This window comes from Paracoccidioides lutzii (assembly GCF_000150705.2).
Source record: "Paracoccidioides lutzii Pb01 unplaced genomic scaffold supercont2.4, whole genome shotgun sequence".
Taxonomy (NCBI): Eukaryota; Fungi; Ascomycota; class Eurotiomycetes; order Onygenales; family Ajellomycetaceae; genus Paracoccidioides; species Paracoccidioides lutzii.
Genome location: NW_015440950.1, coordinates 186,410 through 202,481, shown reverse-complemented (window position 1 = coordinate 202,481; position 16,072 = coordinate 186,410). Strand labels below are relative to the sequence as shown.

At 42.0% G+C, this 16,072-nt stretch overlaps 4 protein-coding genes across 4 annotated transcripts; 1 reads left to right on the top strand and 3 right to left on the bottom strand.

The window, feature by feature from the left end:
- Positions 1 to 3,580: 3,580 nt before the first annotated feature.
- On the bottom strand, positions 3,581 to 3,814 carry PAAG_01819 (hypothetical protein; the record flags this gene model as incomplete). Its single annotated transcript, XM_015844456.1, has 1 exon — positions 3,581 to 3,814. The coding sequence occupies one exon, from the start codon at positions 3,812 to 3,814 to the stop codon at positions 3,581 to 3,583; it is 234 nt and encodes a 77-aa protein (XP_015701460.1).
- A 1,166-nt stretch (positions 3,815 to 4,980) lies between these two features.
- On the top strand, positions 4,981 to 5,238 carry PAAG_01818 (hypothetical protein; the record flags this gene model as incomplete). The annotated part of the gene is made up of 1 exon (XM_002795884.1): positions 4,981 to 5,238. The coding sequence occupies one exon, from the start codon at positions 4,981 to 4,983 to the stop codon at positions 5,236 to 5,238; it is 258 nt and encodes an 85-aa protein (XP_002795930.1).
- A 7,232-nt stretch (positions 5,239 to 12,470) lies between these two features.
- Positions 12,471 to 12,701, bottom strand: PAAG_01816 (hypothetical protein; the record flags this gene model as incomplete). Its single annotated transcript, XM_015844455.1, has 1 exon — positions 12,471 to 12,701. The coding sequence occupies one exon, from the start codon at positions 12,699 to 12,701 to the stop codon at positions 12,471 to 12,473; it is 231 nt and encodes a 76-aa protein (XP_015701459.1).
- A 2,442-nt stretch (positions 12,702 to 15,143) lies between these two features.
- PAAG_01815 (hypothetical protein) lies at positions 15,144 to 15,935 on the bottom strand (the record flags this gene model as incomplete). The annotated part of the gene is made up of 1 exon (XM_002795881.2): positions 15,144 to 15,935. One exon carries the CDS (start codon positions 15,933 to 15,935, stop codon positions 15,144 to 15,146), a length of 792 nt encoding a protein of 263 aa, XP_002795927.2.
- Between the last annotated feature and the right edge of the window lie 137 nt (positions 15,936 to 16,072).

Genomic DNA, 16,072 nt, shown 5'->3' with positions numbered 1-16,072 from the left:
CATTAGGACGGCAGCTGATAGGTGGGAAGCAGAATACAATTGCAGGGAATAATTTTGTTATTTTGTTGCTACAGAGCAGGCATTGATATTCTACAGTATGCTTCTGGAGAGGCGAATACCACTTAGCAGGCTTAGCAGAACACCTAGACGTAAAATGTAAGGTTGCAGTGGGTGTTGCCCCTCGATGTTGAACAGAAACTGTATGAAGTCTGGGAGGGGGTAAGGGTTGAAGCCTTCATGACAAAGCAATCCGAGTCGCGGGCTAGGACCGATGCGTCATAGTCGTCGCTTCATGACTAGCGCCAAGGGGCTCAAACAGGGAGCGAATATCTCGAGCATCAGAATCGCACATTGGCATCGTCACCGACATCGAGGTTCACTGACACTGCTGGTATGGGGAACGCTATCCTCAGCCCTGTCAGATCTCATCAGATTTCCCCTGGTCTCCGTTTTATCTTCGGGTCAACATCACAGCTTTCCGGCTTGTGTCGTCAGCTACCACCGCCATATAACTTTTCCTCTCCGCTGAAAGCACAGCGGGGTGCTTGGTATTATTGCATGCATGTCTCTTTCAAAACCCAGTACGACGTAATCTTGGGGCTGGGATGGACAAACCCATCCTCCTGTCACAGTGCTCCATTGGAGCCTTTCTTTAATCCTACCTTTTATATTCCCGTAACTAATATCGGGCATCCATCGGCATGCCACGCAAAACAAAGCTTTGGAAGCCGTTGATTAAAATCGGAAACTCGTGCTCACATACATGGAGTCATCTGGTGAAAATACCGGCATATGCACAACTCGATTACCTACACCGGTCAATAATATTTCTCGTGCTCCACCCCTTTCCCCCTGAAACGCGATCAGTCGGAGACGACCTGTTGACGTATTCTCTACGCCTTTCCTAGAAGTGGCTTTGTTTTCAAACGGTAGTGAACTGAAAGACTAGAATTCGCGGTTTATCTACCTGAAATCCAGAACAGTCGTCTTCAAAAAGCTAACTTGATTCTGTGTATTTTGTCCTGTTACAAGTTGTCCGTTGTCCGGATGCAATGGCTGTTCTAGTGAAGGATTAAGACGACCATTTTGGAAGCGATAGCACGTAAGTTCTCTACCTGAGAAGAAATCAAATCAGTGTTCTGATGCCCTCCCAATCGAACTTTCAAACATGTGTGATATCTGTCATAACCTGTTCTGTTTTGACAGCCGGCCTACGCACCGAACTAAGAGCTACCAGCTCAATTTAGGATGAGGTATTGTTGATGGGTTACCCAGGCAAAATCACCCTTACTCCCTTCATAGCTGGAGACATTTTTAGTATTCTCATGCATTTCCAAGTATTATGTGAGGGGTTATTTCACACAACAGCGTTAATATGGTCTTGTGTTCAGCAACTAGAGTCCATTATCACTAAAAACATTTCTAGGAGCTGCATTTCTTCTGTACCTCGTTTTTTGTAAAACAAAGGTCTAGAGCAGGGATTTGGAGCTACACCACGCTCGTGTGGAGACTCTAGGCTTGAGGGATTGACATAGGACCGTACATATGTGGCGTTTCTAACCGTGAGGGCTGCAGAAAGAGTAGCATGCCGTCGAGATGAACATAGTAAGTTCAGTGGCGGATATATCTCCTCCTGTAAAGATGATTGGACAATCCTCAATATCAACGGTAGAAGAAGCTCTGATCGCCATGTCCTTTTAGCATGCCTGTAGGGTTCTGCGGACCACCCTATTTCAACATGCCAAGGTAAAGCACGACGGCTACAATGTGCTCATAATCCAAAATATGCAGCAGAAACAAAACCCGCCTTGGATTTTAACCCTCTGCACTCATAAATCGAACGACAGCACTTATCCCCAGAGTTAAAATTTTTTCAGACGCTAGGAACATTCGTTCAAGTCGCGAACCAACTAAAAAGGGGATGGGTTCTCTTCAAAACAAAATACCCCGATCAATGGGTTCCTTCACAGGCTTGAAAGCAGAGACTACGCACACTTTCTCAACCTCAAGAGGAAATTCGGGAATTCCATTGATGTCCGAGGTAATCGAAGTTCTTCAAATCTTCAACAAATCACCCCAGTTTCGTTTCCACTCAGTAATCAGGTCATGTAGGAAATGGGTCTGGAGCGCATTTCATCAAATCCTTGCCTGGCCTTCAACTCGAAGATAGACCCATTGGCATACCTTGAACCAATTGACCACGGCTTCTGGTTCTCTCGATGAATTGTGAGATACGCAAGTTGATGCGCTACCTATAAGTTTGCAGTTGGATTGTTCTCGTTGAAAAGCAACAGCCCTTTAGCACGGATTTATGGGTAACCCATGCTATATATAGAAAAAGTACAGCAAATTAAGGAAAACATTCTAAGGCATGTTTGTCAGTGTTGAATTAATAAGGATAGGACAAAGGGCCTCCCGACTAATTAAACCCGACTTGCAATCTCCGAGGATATTGGTGCCCGCAGGGATACCATTCTAAATTAAACCCTACATTTCCTAACGGAAGAATAATCAATAGGAAGTTTCAGATAGATCGTTAACCCGCTTTATCTTCTATATCATTTTGCATCAATTCTCCCGTTGATACACCAATTCGTTCCAGAGCAATTAGCTACAATGATTGCCTGGGAAATAAACAAAACTTGCCACTTCTCAATCTCTCCCCTGAATGTTACTTTAGTTATCCAACTAGTTTCACAGGTTGCATTCCTTTTTTCCAACCGTTGCCAGCCATGGACTAAGTACGGGGTCCAATGTCATGGACGAACGACAACAGCCAGATGTAGCTACTACTAGATGCAGCTGGACCTGGGGAAATTTTGGCGCCGTGAGGTTTTAAGGCTAATGCAAGTCATACTGGCGTTGTTCATATGTAGTATTATTTTTCGTGAACAGGCCGTGCATTAGCTCTCTGGGCAGGGTCAGTCGTGTCATAGTTATCTTAAGGGGACAGATGGTATGCTTAAAAAGGAAGGGATTTAAAACCTCATCAGGGAATGTGAACAAGTGAAAAAACGCACCTTTCTGAAAAGCGTGAAGTTGCATCAGATAATCGGAAAAAGCGCGCAGAATAACAAAAAGGGAGAGACTCTTTGGTAATCCCAGGATAATCGGTTGATAATGCTATCGGCTCCGAACACTATCAGGTCGTATAGCCCTACGATTTGCCTCTACCCCGAACTTGACTTTCTCCGTGCTCTTCTCGAATCTCATGACGAACTTCTTCGACCGCTGGGCGATGATATCTTTCATGCTTACTGATACACCTTTCATGTAACGAGCAATACCATTAGATGATGACGGCAGCCCGGAGATGCTTAAGTGAGAAGTTACCAGTTGCGGAGCTGCATTCAATATATCCCTCCTTCAAGGCATCAACAACGGTGGGAACAAAGGCACGGTTATTAGCTTACTGACTCCAACTCAACAACCCAATACAGGAGGCACATAGCTTTTCAAAACGGTGATACATATCTTACATTTCCCAGGCAGCGACCAAGTAGTTTCATCATAGGTGTGGTCCTAGAATTGTCAGATATACAGATCTTGTCATCATGATATTGTTGATTCTTACAATTCCCTATTCCGACCCTGTTGCGATGTCAATAATAACATTTTCAAAGTTTACAATTGGGAGGGTTACACTGACATCCTTAATGAAAACTTTGCTGCGTCGACAGAGTGCTTGGTAAGTATTCCAAGCAAGTCCCGCTTCGTTCGGCGGTCGATTCCATTGCGCAATTCTATCATTTGCCTTGTTCCAAGCCCGAGAAGGAGCAATTCCTACAATATGTGAGCACAAGTGATCTTTCATTGTGCAACGAGAATTCGTCGGAGAAAGCTGTGGTGGATATATTGAACTTATTAAAAACGCTATCTCGAACTGCCTTCGTAATTTCGCTGAAATACTCGTCCTCAACCTTTCCAGGACCCTGCATTCATTAGAACCACAATGGTAACGTAGGTGATCAGGAAATCCATTGCAATAATGATGAGTGGCAATGGCGGTGGTTGTATACTTGTTCCAAAAACTCGATCGCTCCTCCAAGAAAACACGGGTCTCATTTACCTCTGCTTCGTGAAGGGAGTTTTCTAGTTCTTCAGGTGAGGAGAGAAGCTACAGAGAATTGAGCAGTTGCTCAAGACTATTGAAGAACTTTTGGAATGTAGATTTATGCTCCACCACGGTTAAACCACAACAATGGGTTTGAAGCGATGGTATTTCAGCATGTAGGCTTTCTTTGAACACTCTGATGGGAGTTTCGTTTCAAAAGTGACCTTGTAGCTTCTGATATCCTCTAGGGGATACACAAACACAGCAAGGGGTAGTGCAATTTAGTCATAATCTCGCTTGCTGACCATGGGGTCGAAATTATCTTCATCGAAGTCTTTGACATCTACTAAATCCTTCTGGATTTGAGATTTTGCATATTGGTTTCTACCTGAGATACACTCCAGGTACAATGCTTGTTTCTTCTCCTGGGAATCTTTTAACTGTTAGTTAATATGTTTAAGTTCCAAATCAATTTCCTTCTTCCGATCAGAAAACTGCTTTTTGTTTCTTCGTAGCGTCGTGGAGTTTCTGTTCTACAACTTCCACAGATTGTTGCTACGGCAAATCAACAAGGTCCATATCCGTATCGCTTTGAGATTTGACATCAGAGGTCTCTCCACATACCTGCTCCGTCCGCGGAAAAAAGGTAACCACTAACCCGTCGTCGTCAACCTGGAGTAGACATGCCTGTTCGCGAATCCGGGGAGCTCTGCAAAATTATGAATTTCCTCAAGAAGTTCGTCCAATGTTGCTAGAGTTTGTCAACGCTCCTCTTTCAACATCTAGCGTTTATCCTCATGTTGTTGACCATCAGCAGCGGGAACGTGCGAATCTAGGTGTAGTTGCATATTAACGTAATCCACCACTAAACGACCTGTGATTTTCGCCAAAACGAATTTCAACCCCCCATTTCGCAACGCTCCACCATGGTCAACAAGGATTCAATTCAGCTTGCAATTGCAGATTTGAAGTCACAAAAGGTCAAAAATTACACTGTGACTGCTAGGAAATATGGAATCAACATGACAACATTGCGCCAGCACTATATTGGAACTCAACTATCACAAAATGAAGCTGCCTCACACCATAAGAAGAAGATCTCAAATCTGCAGGAAGAGCAGCTGCTTCTTCATATAGAGAAGCTGACAGCTCACAGCTTTGCTTCTACACCTCAAATCATTTGAAATCTCATTACAGAAATCACAGATGAGTCAGTTGGAATCAACTGAATGAGCTGCTTCACAGATCAGCATTCAGAATGTATTGTGAGGACACTAAGGTGAATGAACTAAGTGTCAAAAGGAAGCGTGAGAAGCTCTATAACTAAGATCATAAGAGGGTAGGTATGTAGGCGCTGCAAGCACTATGTGTTAGGGAGCGAATGTGAGCTGTCTAAGATAGAATCTCTCTGCGTTGCTAACTGCTATATAACGAAATACTAAGGTTGGTGAGGAAAAGGGGTGTCAGGGTCTGCTCAGATTATAAACGGCCCACGTGATCACGTGACTGAGTCACGGCCGATCCGCTAGGTCCCATGTGGGGCGTGGTCACGTGATGGGGATAAACCTAGCCTCTGAGCCTAATATCACCCCTGATCTAGAAGTGGGCATGCCCTCATGCTGGAAGATCATCATCATCTTCATCTTTCAGATAGCTGCTCATCTCCCATGTTCTTACCCATTCATCTAGGTGTTTTGATGGTCTGGCTTTAGTGGGGTTGGCCTCATGGAAATCCTATATTGCATAAGGTGATCCTTTGAAATCATGAATATAGTATTATAAAGAATTCTCATCAAACTCTTTCCAATATACTTGATACTGCAGCTTGCCCTGGCTTATTCAACTGGCCAGTATACAATTTATCTCTCATTCATTCTTCTCATCTATTTCAATTGGGTCTGGTGGTCTCACAATCTGACCAGGTATGAGATTTCTAAGATTCTTGCATAACTTATATGAGAAGAAGATTGAATAAATTTTCATTGTTGCAGAGAGGTTCAGTTTGTAGACATTATTAATCTTCTTCAGAATTCTGAAGAGATCAGTGTTCTGCTTTGTCAGTTTACAGCTTGATTAATTTATTTTATATGATTTTAATATTAAATAAATAAAATCTTCTACTATAAAGTCAAGACTCTTAATGATGTTTGTCAGTCTGTCTCTTTATCTGTTTCTATACTATTCTTATATCTCTACTTGTCTGATTTCAAATCTATCTCATTCAGTGAATGAAGCTTCTTACTGTTTTTTAATTTTTTTCTAATTCATATTCAATTTTTTCACTAATGATTGTCAGTCAAATGACATATAAGATTATAAAGAATTAAGCTCTAAGAACTAGAGGCTAGTCCTCCTATATAACAAGGATGAATTGCTTGGGAAAGGGAAGAAAAGAATGAGATGAGAACACAAGCTTAAGCAAGTTCATGTAGCATGATCACGTGCACATGTGCAGCATGATCACATGTACACATGCAAATGATGGCTAGGCTGAGTCAATCAGTCAGAGCAAATCTAGAGGTTCAGCCCCTTATAATACCCCCCTTCTCCCTCTTTGTTGCAGGTCTTTATGACTATTTAAAGTCCTCTTTACACCTAGTTTTGCCTGCTGAGAGGCCTCTCAAGTGTTCAAAGCCTTTCCTTCTTATAGGAGACTCATATCATTTCATGTAGACTCAGCCCAATCTACTCATTTAACAAGGTATTGCTTTTTTCTCTAGTAGATTTGTTCATCTCAAATTTCCTCAATCTCAAACTCAGGTTCTTCTGAGGTCTCTATAGTGAGTGACTGCCAGTCAGTTTGCCTCTGACTAGACAAGAAATCTGTTGTTATTATATGTAGAAGCTTTACATTAAAGACATTGTGAATGCTGAGTGGAATATTCAGTTGATATGCATGAGATTTTATCTTTTCTAGTACAGTATATTGATTGTATTTTGCATTCAGCTTCTTGCACAGGTGATTAGTTCTCATGTTTTCTAAGCTTAATTAGATCTTATCTTCAGGTTGAAAGCTTAGAGCTGAGTCTCTTCATCTATTCATATAGTTCTTTTGAGATTGCTGAGCATCTGTCATTTTTACTTGAACTCACTTCAACACTTTACAGATCTTTCTCATATAATCATCTGCAAACTCAATGAGATTATGTGGTGTTTTAACAGGAGGTGCATCAGCTATATCAATGAAGAAGACATAAAAGATGTATTAAAAAGAATAAGCTCATATCTGTTGAGACAGCATCTCTATTATTGATGATCAGCTCTGTCAGAGAGAGTCATTCATGCCAGTCATCCTGTTGAAAGCTAATGTACTAGTGTAGATAGATTTTCAGAATTTGATTTATTCACTCTGTAGCTTCATCAGTCTCTGAGTGATAGACTGTGAAGAGTCATCTTTTAATGTCTAATTTCTCACACACTCAAGTTCAAAACATGCTTGTGAAAGCTGACTCTTGATTTGATACTACTGCCTTAGAAATGCCATGTTGAGAAATGATGTTGTGAAGAAACACTCTAGTCATTGTCTTCACATCAGTTTTCTTAACTGTTTTTAATATAATTCTCTTGATCAGTCCGTCTGTTATAATCATGATGTTTGTGTATTCTTTAGAGCTTGATAAGTTTACAATAAAGTTCATAAAAAGCTTTTATCACATGTATTTAGAAATGAGAAGAGACTTAAGCAGTTCCTGACATCAATCTCTTTATGTGATGTTTGATCTGCAAAGATGACAGTTTCTGATTATTCTTCTCACATCAGCAGCATAGCCTGATCAGTAGAACTCATATCTTAGAACTTCTACTGTTTGCTCTCACCCAGGATGATCAGTAAGAGATGAGTCATGAGCCTCATGCACTAACCTGGTTCAAAGAGGTTTGAAGTCTGACACTCACTTATGACCTTGAAAGAGAAGCTTCTTATTCTCATTTAAAGAGCACTCAGAGACAGAGACCTTAATGCTGAGTTTAGAAGAAAATCTGAATCTTCTCTCACAAAGAGTCTGCTCCAGACACTGCAGAATCTTGTCATTTTTGTGAGCCTCATTTCACTGAGCTTGAAGAGACATCTCAGGTTTCACACTGGCAATAATCACTATTGGTTCCATTCCAAATGCCAGTACATTAAACTTAAGTAGTTGAGCTTGCCTCTGCTTGATCCTCTCATCATCAGTGTCCTGTGACATGTTCTGCTCTCTTCATGATAGAGCATCTGGTCCAATGTTCAACTTCCCTGGCTGGTAATCAATCCTGAAGTTGAATCAATAGAGAATATCCATCCAATGTAGCTGTCTTTCATTTAGTTTGTGTATAGTCATGAAGTATTCTAGATTCTTATGATCTGTGAGGATCTTGAATTCCTTTACACTTTGTAGCTCAGCTGTAAAGGGTTAAGCTCTAAGAACTAGAGGCTAGTCCTCCTATATAACAAGGACGAATTGCTTGAGAAAGGGAAGAAAAGAATGAGATGAGAACTCGAGCTTAAGCAAGCTCACGTAGCATGATCACGTGCGCACGTGCAAACAATGGCTAGGCTGAGTCAGCCAGCCAGAGCAAATCTAGGGGTTCAACCCCTTATATCAGCATCCCATTCCTTTAAACACTCAATTATCACTAATAACTCCTTATCATGAATCTCATAGTTGCATTCCGCAGGTGAATGCTTGTGAGAGAAGAAGGCACATGGGTGTAGAATGCTCTGCTCATCATATTGTAGCAGCACTTCTCCTGAGATATAATCTAAGAAGTTCATTTTCAATATAGTCTCACAATCAGGGTCAAATTGAAGCAGGATTGAAGTGAAGATAAACATTAATTTTAGACACTTAAAAGCTTCCTCAGCCTTGCTCATCCATAAAAAAGGAACATTCTTGCATGTAAGAATTGTCAGTGAGGTTGTGATCTTTGAGAAATCCCTGATAAATTGTCTATAGAAATTGGCAAAGTTTAAAAATTCTCATACATCTTTAAGAGTAGTAGATGTCACTCATTTCAAAACAGCTTTAACCTTCTCTGGATTCATTCATATACCCTTGCCTGCTTCAATGATGAATTCAAGATATTTTGTGCTGTTCATCTTGAACTCACTCTTTCTAATATCTGCCTGCAGGCCTGCTTCCCATAGATGTGTAAGCATCTTTTGTATATGCTCATGATGCTCCTGTAAGCTTCTTGAGGAAAATATCAAAATGTCATCTAAATAGACTGAGCAGAAGTCGTCCAGATATCCACATAATGCCCAGTTGATATATTTTTGAAATGTGCTTGGAGCATTGGCCAAATCAAAGAGTGTAATCAGCCACTCAAATAGTCTATATCTGGTTCTAAAGACTGTCATCCACTCATCACCTTCTGTGATTTGAATCTTGTGAAAAGCTGCAATAATGTCCAGCTTAGTGAATCATTTAGTCTGTCCAATTCACTGTAGAGTCTCACTGATTAATGATAGAGAATATCAATTCTTTCAGATGATTTTGTTAAGAGCTTGATAGTTCACACAGAATCTTAGCTCATCTCCAGGCTTCTTTGCAAATAGTACAGAGGTGACCATAGGGGAGTTGCTCATTCTAATAAAACTCTTATCTAGATAATCTGTAAGAGTCTTTCACAAAGCCAGTAGTTCCTCTCAAGACATATTATATAATGAGCCTCAAGAGGGTTGTTCTGTACTACCATCAGCCTTTTTAATCAGTTCAATCCCATGATCTCTACCTGGGCCACAAAGTGGGGGTAGAGCATTAGTGACTTCCTTATCAAATATGTTCAAAAACTCATGATAATGTTCAGGCAGCTTCTCTCTAGGGTCAATCTTTGATTTCACTTCTAGAGTCTTTTGAATGTTGGTCAAACTGACAGTGAAGATCTCAATGTTTCACTTCTCTCAAGTGCTCACAAGCCTAGAGAAGCTTACAGTAGAGATGGAATTCACATCAGCTTTTGCATTTGAACTAGACTCTACCTCTATGTCACTCTCTTCAAATCTCACAATTCTTCAATGAGAAATCATGATCATCTTTTGCTGGGCCAGCCAGAGGTCATCTAGATACATATCATGACCATGTAACTCATTCACCATGTAGAGAAAGGCCTGTTCAGTTATGTGACTGTCTATATCAATTTGAATGCCAGTCACTATGCTTGTGAAGAGCCCCATGAAGTCTTCAAAGCCAGTTATTTTAACAGGGGGAATTTCAATGCACAGGAGCTTATGCTTGTTAACATAGAATTGAGAAATAAGATCATAGACATTACATCCACTGTCTATCATTGCTCTAGTCAAAAAGACATTATCTATCAAAGCATCAACAGTGAAGGGTTTGAATATCATCTTAAATTTAAATCTTCTCCATTGCTTTCTCATAAGCTTCTTATTTCACTCTTTTCAGTGTCTTTTGGTTGGAGCTACTCTTTTCTCAAATCCTCACTCATATCCACATTGTCGTTGTCCAGTACCGGCTCAGGGATCACCTTAGCTATTATGAGGGTGGCAGGGCATCTGGGAGGTTTGAATGAGCAGCTCTTAATCATATGACCTTCAGCTCCACATCTCAGGCACAGGCCTTGCTCTCTTCATCAATTAACCTCTGTCTGATTTACCAATTTGATGTGGTGAGTGCTTGGGGTCACAGCACCAGGAGAGAGATCCATCAGATCATCAGTGGAAGCTTAAGACTGATTTCATCAGTCAAGAACAGCATGACAAAGTAGAGAGTATGAATTAGATGTCATATGATCTGAAGAAGATCTGCCCTCACAACATTTAGACCACTGCCTTAAAGTCTTAAGCTCAGAGAGTTGATGATCAACTAATCTAAGCTCCTTGCAGTAATTCTCATAGAGAGATAATTCCCTTACATCCACCATGCCTTCCCTCAGCTCCATGCTTAGAGCAAATTTCAAATACCTCTTTTTAATGTGATCATCTCATTCATGACCACCAGCTTCCAGCAGTAGCTGATTAAATTTGAGCAGAAAGTCAAAGAGAGCTCTTTTACCCTGTCATATATTGTTGAGCTTTTGCATAGCCTTTTCCTGTCATGCAGAATCACTAAAGAGCATGCATGTCTGCTTCAGTAAGCTCTCTATCATGAAGTTGATCTTGTCCTTATTATTCTCAATCCAGGGGTAAACTTGAGCTGCTGCCATTCCTTTCAGTCTTGAGTACACATACCAAGCACATTCCTCATTATTACTTAAAGCTTTCCCATCAACCTTAAGTTTTGATTGAAGCTTTAGCTCTCACTGAGGGTAGTGCTTCAGATTAGAATCATCATACTTCTTGCAGTCCAGTAGCTTGATCTTTGATCTTCTGACTGCAATGGGTGGTTGCAGGTTTGATTGAGAGAGGGTTGATGTCAGAGTGTTCAAAGCTTGTTGTAGATTAGCTATTTCAGCTTGCTGAGCTGCTATTAAATCCCTGTTCTCACACTGGACCTGTTCCTGCTGTTGGAGAAAGGCCATCCATTGTTGTTCAAAGCTGCTGGGGGCATCCCTGCTCATTGCTTCATGTTGATTCATTTGTGTATTTGTTGTACAAGTCTGCCACTTTATCTCATTTGGCTAGACATTTTCAATGTTGCTTGTTCATTTGTTAGCACAATTGCTAACCCAGTCTATTCATATACCAGTGCTATCACTGAACTTCATGATGCAGGATTTAAGGCTCCCAATAGTCTATTATATGTCAGCACATTTGCTGAGCTTCATGATACAGGATTAAGGCTCCCAGTGGCCTATCAATGAAAGGAGTGAAGCAATTCGTAATGTAAAGGGTTAAGCTCTAAGAACTAGAGGCTAGTCCTCCTATATAACAAGGACGAATTGCTTGAGAAAGGGAAGAAAAGAATGAGATGAGAACTCAAGCTTAAGCAAGCTCGCGTAGCATGATCACGTGCGCACGTGCAAACGATGGCTAGGCTGAGTCAGCCAGCCAGAGCAAATCTAGGGGTTCAACCCCTTATACTCTGCCTTCACTCTGGATTTCCAGCAGTGGTCAAATTATCAAGCCATCCACACATCAATTTATTTGAAACACCCAATTTTATATGTAATTAGGAAATTCTTCTATTAAATCATTTAATTAAATTAATTAGTAAATTCGTGGTTTGTGAGGATATTCGAATTCCAACGCAGTGCGGTGTTTTTGAATCTACAGGTCATTTAGTGGTTCAGGTCGTTTAGTGGTGGATTACGTTATCCAAGCTTAAAGACAATTGAAAGCGTCGGTCTTGATGCAAATACACGTAACTTCGTTAAAAGCACAATCCAGATGATCTGTATTTAGCGTTAAGAGCATCATTAATGCATCGCAAAGCAACAGCTGCTCTGGCAGAATTTGAGTCCTGCAGACCAGGCCAGTCGACTGTAACGGCTCCATTAGCCAAAACAAGAGCCTTGACATACAGGCGAAAGGGCCAAATTACATCCTCGGGTCGGGTGTCGGAGAACTAGCGAAACCGGCTCCTCGAGAAAACTTTTGTGCACCACTCTCGATACCTTTGGTACTACCCCAGGTTTTGCTACCAACGTAAATTTGCAGCTTTGAGTAAAATTTGGACGAAGTTGGAAAAACGTGGTCGACCTCGAGGAACTGCGCGTTTTTATTCCAAGGTCTCCTTCTGGAGACTTTAGGAAACCGATTTGCTTGCATATTCGAGCACTAGAACCAGGACTGTTGAATTTCTCTTGTCCGGGATATCCTGCAGATTCCCATAATGCCACCAAGACAATGAGCAAAACGTATACCAAATGAGACCGCCTGATACTTATCGGAACCGAAAACGAGAAAACAAGACCAGCACATTGACTACCTAAAAGGCAATTTCCACGGGTAATACTCTACTTCCTGGCGCGGATTCTTTGATGACAGGTTGGCGATCATATGGCATGAAATAATACAGACACCCCCCATTTTCATTTTTCAAGATATCCATTCAAGTGTGTAGCGAGTTTCCAGTTCATAATTGAGCCAGAGGCATTCTTAGAATTGTCAAGCCTCTCCTTGTTTGGTCTTAGCTTCCCCAGAGCCACGTCGAGAAAGCAAGGTCTGAAGATGGGACTTCTAGGAGGGACATAGTTTCAAGAGCACTTCAATGCTTCGGTCGTTCCGGTTCTCCATTCACAGGAAGTTCTTGGCCGACGGGCGGGGTTAAAAGCATATTATTCTTCATTCTCTATCTATCACGCCGCGACTGTCTAGTTAGCGCTGAAGGGGAGAAGAACGCGACTTAAAGTCAACGCCCGATTACCTATCTGTGTTTCCCTTGAGTCACTGCAAATAATCTAATAATAGCAACGGAAAATTGAGGCTTTCATGGACCAAAAATAGGGCGACATAGGCGTTGAGCAAAGGAATGAGTAGGGAAGGCTGAAGCCAAGAGTGAGGTTGAGCTCAAGGCAGATTATGTCATGCCTGTAACTACATGTTGCGGCAGCCGCTGAAATGCGCAGCGAGCCTAACTCTTGGGCTCTGGGTCTGATGAACAAGCTTCAAAATAAGAGCGACCTGCCAAAGGGGAAAAACTCGCGGTCATTGTTTTTGAAAACACCCTCGCACCACATCGCAGAATAGAATGACACGGCTGCGATAATTCAGCCAGCGACTTATACAATGATTAGGCAGACATGCACAATATTTGAGTGCCATACATTTTTCATACTCCGAACGCACGATCTTGATGTCTTCAACAGCCGCGTCTCGGAGGCTTAGTGTCGATAATTATCCATCCTATGATTAAAGGGGAGACTTTTAAGAACACACAAAACTCCAATGTCACAAGCTGGGTATCAGATATTTGATGCAAAGTCCACGAGAGTATTACGTTCATGCCCACTCCTTACGGTCTCAAGATAGCATCAAGACCACCGCGTCTTGCCGACGAGCAGTATTCACCGTCAACGATATCACCAGATTAACACCTTAGGCCCCTCATCCTGCAGACACGTACAAGAAGGGCTCCGTTTCCGAAACACCCTAAGGGTTAATTAAATTAAAGGAGAATTGTCCTGCAAGTACGATTTGTTCCAAAGTTCAGGCGAAGAAGTTGGAAATTCTTGGCTTGGCTCTTTTTCCCCGATCAGCCTCGTGTACGAAAATGATTATTTCCCAAAGCAAAAGGCACAAGAAGGGAATGTGAGGGACAGAGCAGGTAGTTTAGTCAACTTTTCCCTTGCTTGTGAAATTGTCACCGTTGTGTTGATGACCTAGTTACCTCATAGATGCCGTGGGTCGCGCTGTGCATTCGTATTTTAGTTCCTCCCCAGTCTCATGGGTGCCCCACGTGCCCTTGAAGACTTCCAAGTTCCAAGTTTCCAAAGGCAGATACGGCGATAAATTTTTAAGGTTAACTCAATCCCGTGTTAGACTTCCCGGCATTGCCCTTGTGCACAGGGGTGCCTTTTACTTTTTCGACAGGCGTGACTACGCCGCAGCGCTCTAATGAATGAATGTTGAAGGGGGTTTTCTGTCTTTAATTATCCAGTCGCTGTTCAAGAGAAAGGTGTAAGATGGGGAAGCTCCACAATGGGGGGAAAGAAAGTGAACAAGACGAGAGGAGATAATTGGAAAGACAGAATAGAAGAAAAATATATACAAAAGCACCGTTGCCAAGAACAACACAACCGCAGACTCGATGATAAAATGCATAAATTAACAAAGTGAGGGTATCAAGATAAAACTGGATGCAGTTCTGTGGAATGTCAGAGGAAAGGGACCAACTAGAAGAGAGCAAATCCATGCCATAGAACTTTTTACTCCATTCCATCTCTAAGCTTAGCCTTCTCCTAAACAGGATCCAAATCTCATGAAAAAGGATTCCATATGCAGGGCAGGTGATATGATGAAAGATGCGTAATCCATTCCTATTCAAGAGGGGAAAAAATGACCAACAGGGGAGCCTCCAGTCGTGAACGTCATCTTCGCTGATATTGTAAAACTTTCGCTCTGCGAATTGACGGCGAGGGAACCGATCTATAAAGTCTCTAGTTGCAACACATGTATACATACAAGGCCAAAAACTCCAGTAGTTGAGTATATATGTAACTCTCTCTCTAAAGGATGAGGACAACAAGTGGTGATATCCCTGGATAACTTTCAGCGCACTGAAGCTGATCCACAGACCCTCTTCGCCACGAGAGTCCACTGGCTCTCAGTTCCTGTTCGGGTAGCCACATCACCGAAGTTCCTACCACATGTGTAGGTTGGGAGAGAGTCGTTATTATTGACAGAGTCGTAGAGGCTGAGAGGATAATGACCAGGTATTTGTGCAAAGAGAAGTTTGTCACTTTCCTTCGTGGCCTGGGAAGCAGGGAGCGTGTATTTTTTTCGATATTCAATATCCCTAGCTGACCACCCCTCCTTTTGAGGAGAGGAGTATCGCTCGCTGCTAGGCCTGGGGCTGGCGCTGGCGCTGGCGCTGGCACTGGCACTGGCACTGGCACTGGCACTGGGAAACGTCCACATATTATGCTCGTCGGACCAGGTAAGTTTCACGCTCGCCTCTCCCTGTTGAAAATCTGATCTGGAGTACGCTGCCAGCATTTCTGAATGGGGACGCTGATTTTCCCTTTTGCTTTTCTTCAACTTCGACCAGAAGCTCTTCCGTATGCGGCTCTCTGATTTAGATTTCTTGATCCTCTTCTCCTCGTCGAACACAGCTGGATCGGTGAAGATGGAAATGGGAGGATCAAGTGGTGCTCTGCAGGGGTATGGGGAGACGGTTGCGTAGCAATGCGGTCGGTATTCTTCAGGTGAGTATAGTTCTATATTTGGTATTACAGCCATATTGTCATGTCGTCTTGTATATTGAGAATCTTCATTTTTAAATGCGGTCTGTTGAGCCAGGTTGGAGGTATATGGTTGCCTTTGATCAAATAACTTAAACATTTTTGTAGATAGAATTTGTCGGTAAGGGTAATAAAGATATAGACAATGAATCCAGGCATCCAAAGTCAATAGTGTGAACGCACAATATATACGTAACCGTTGTCAGTCACGACTTCAAGATAGAGGTAACTGAATAG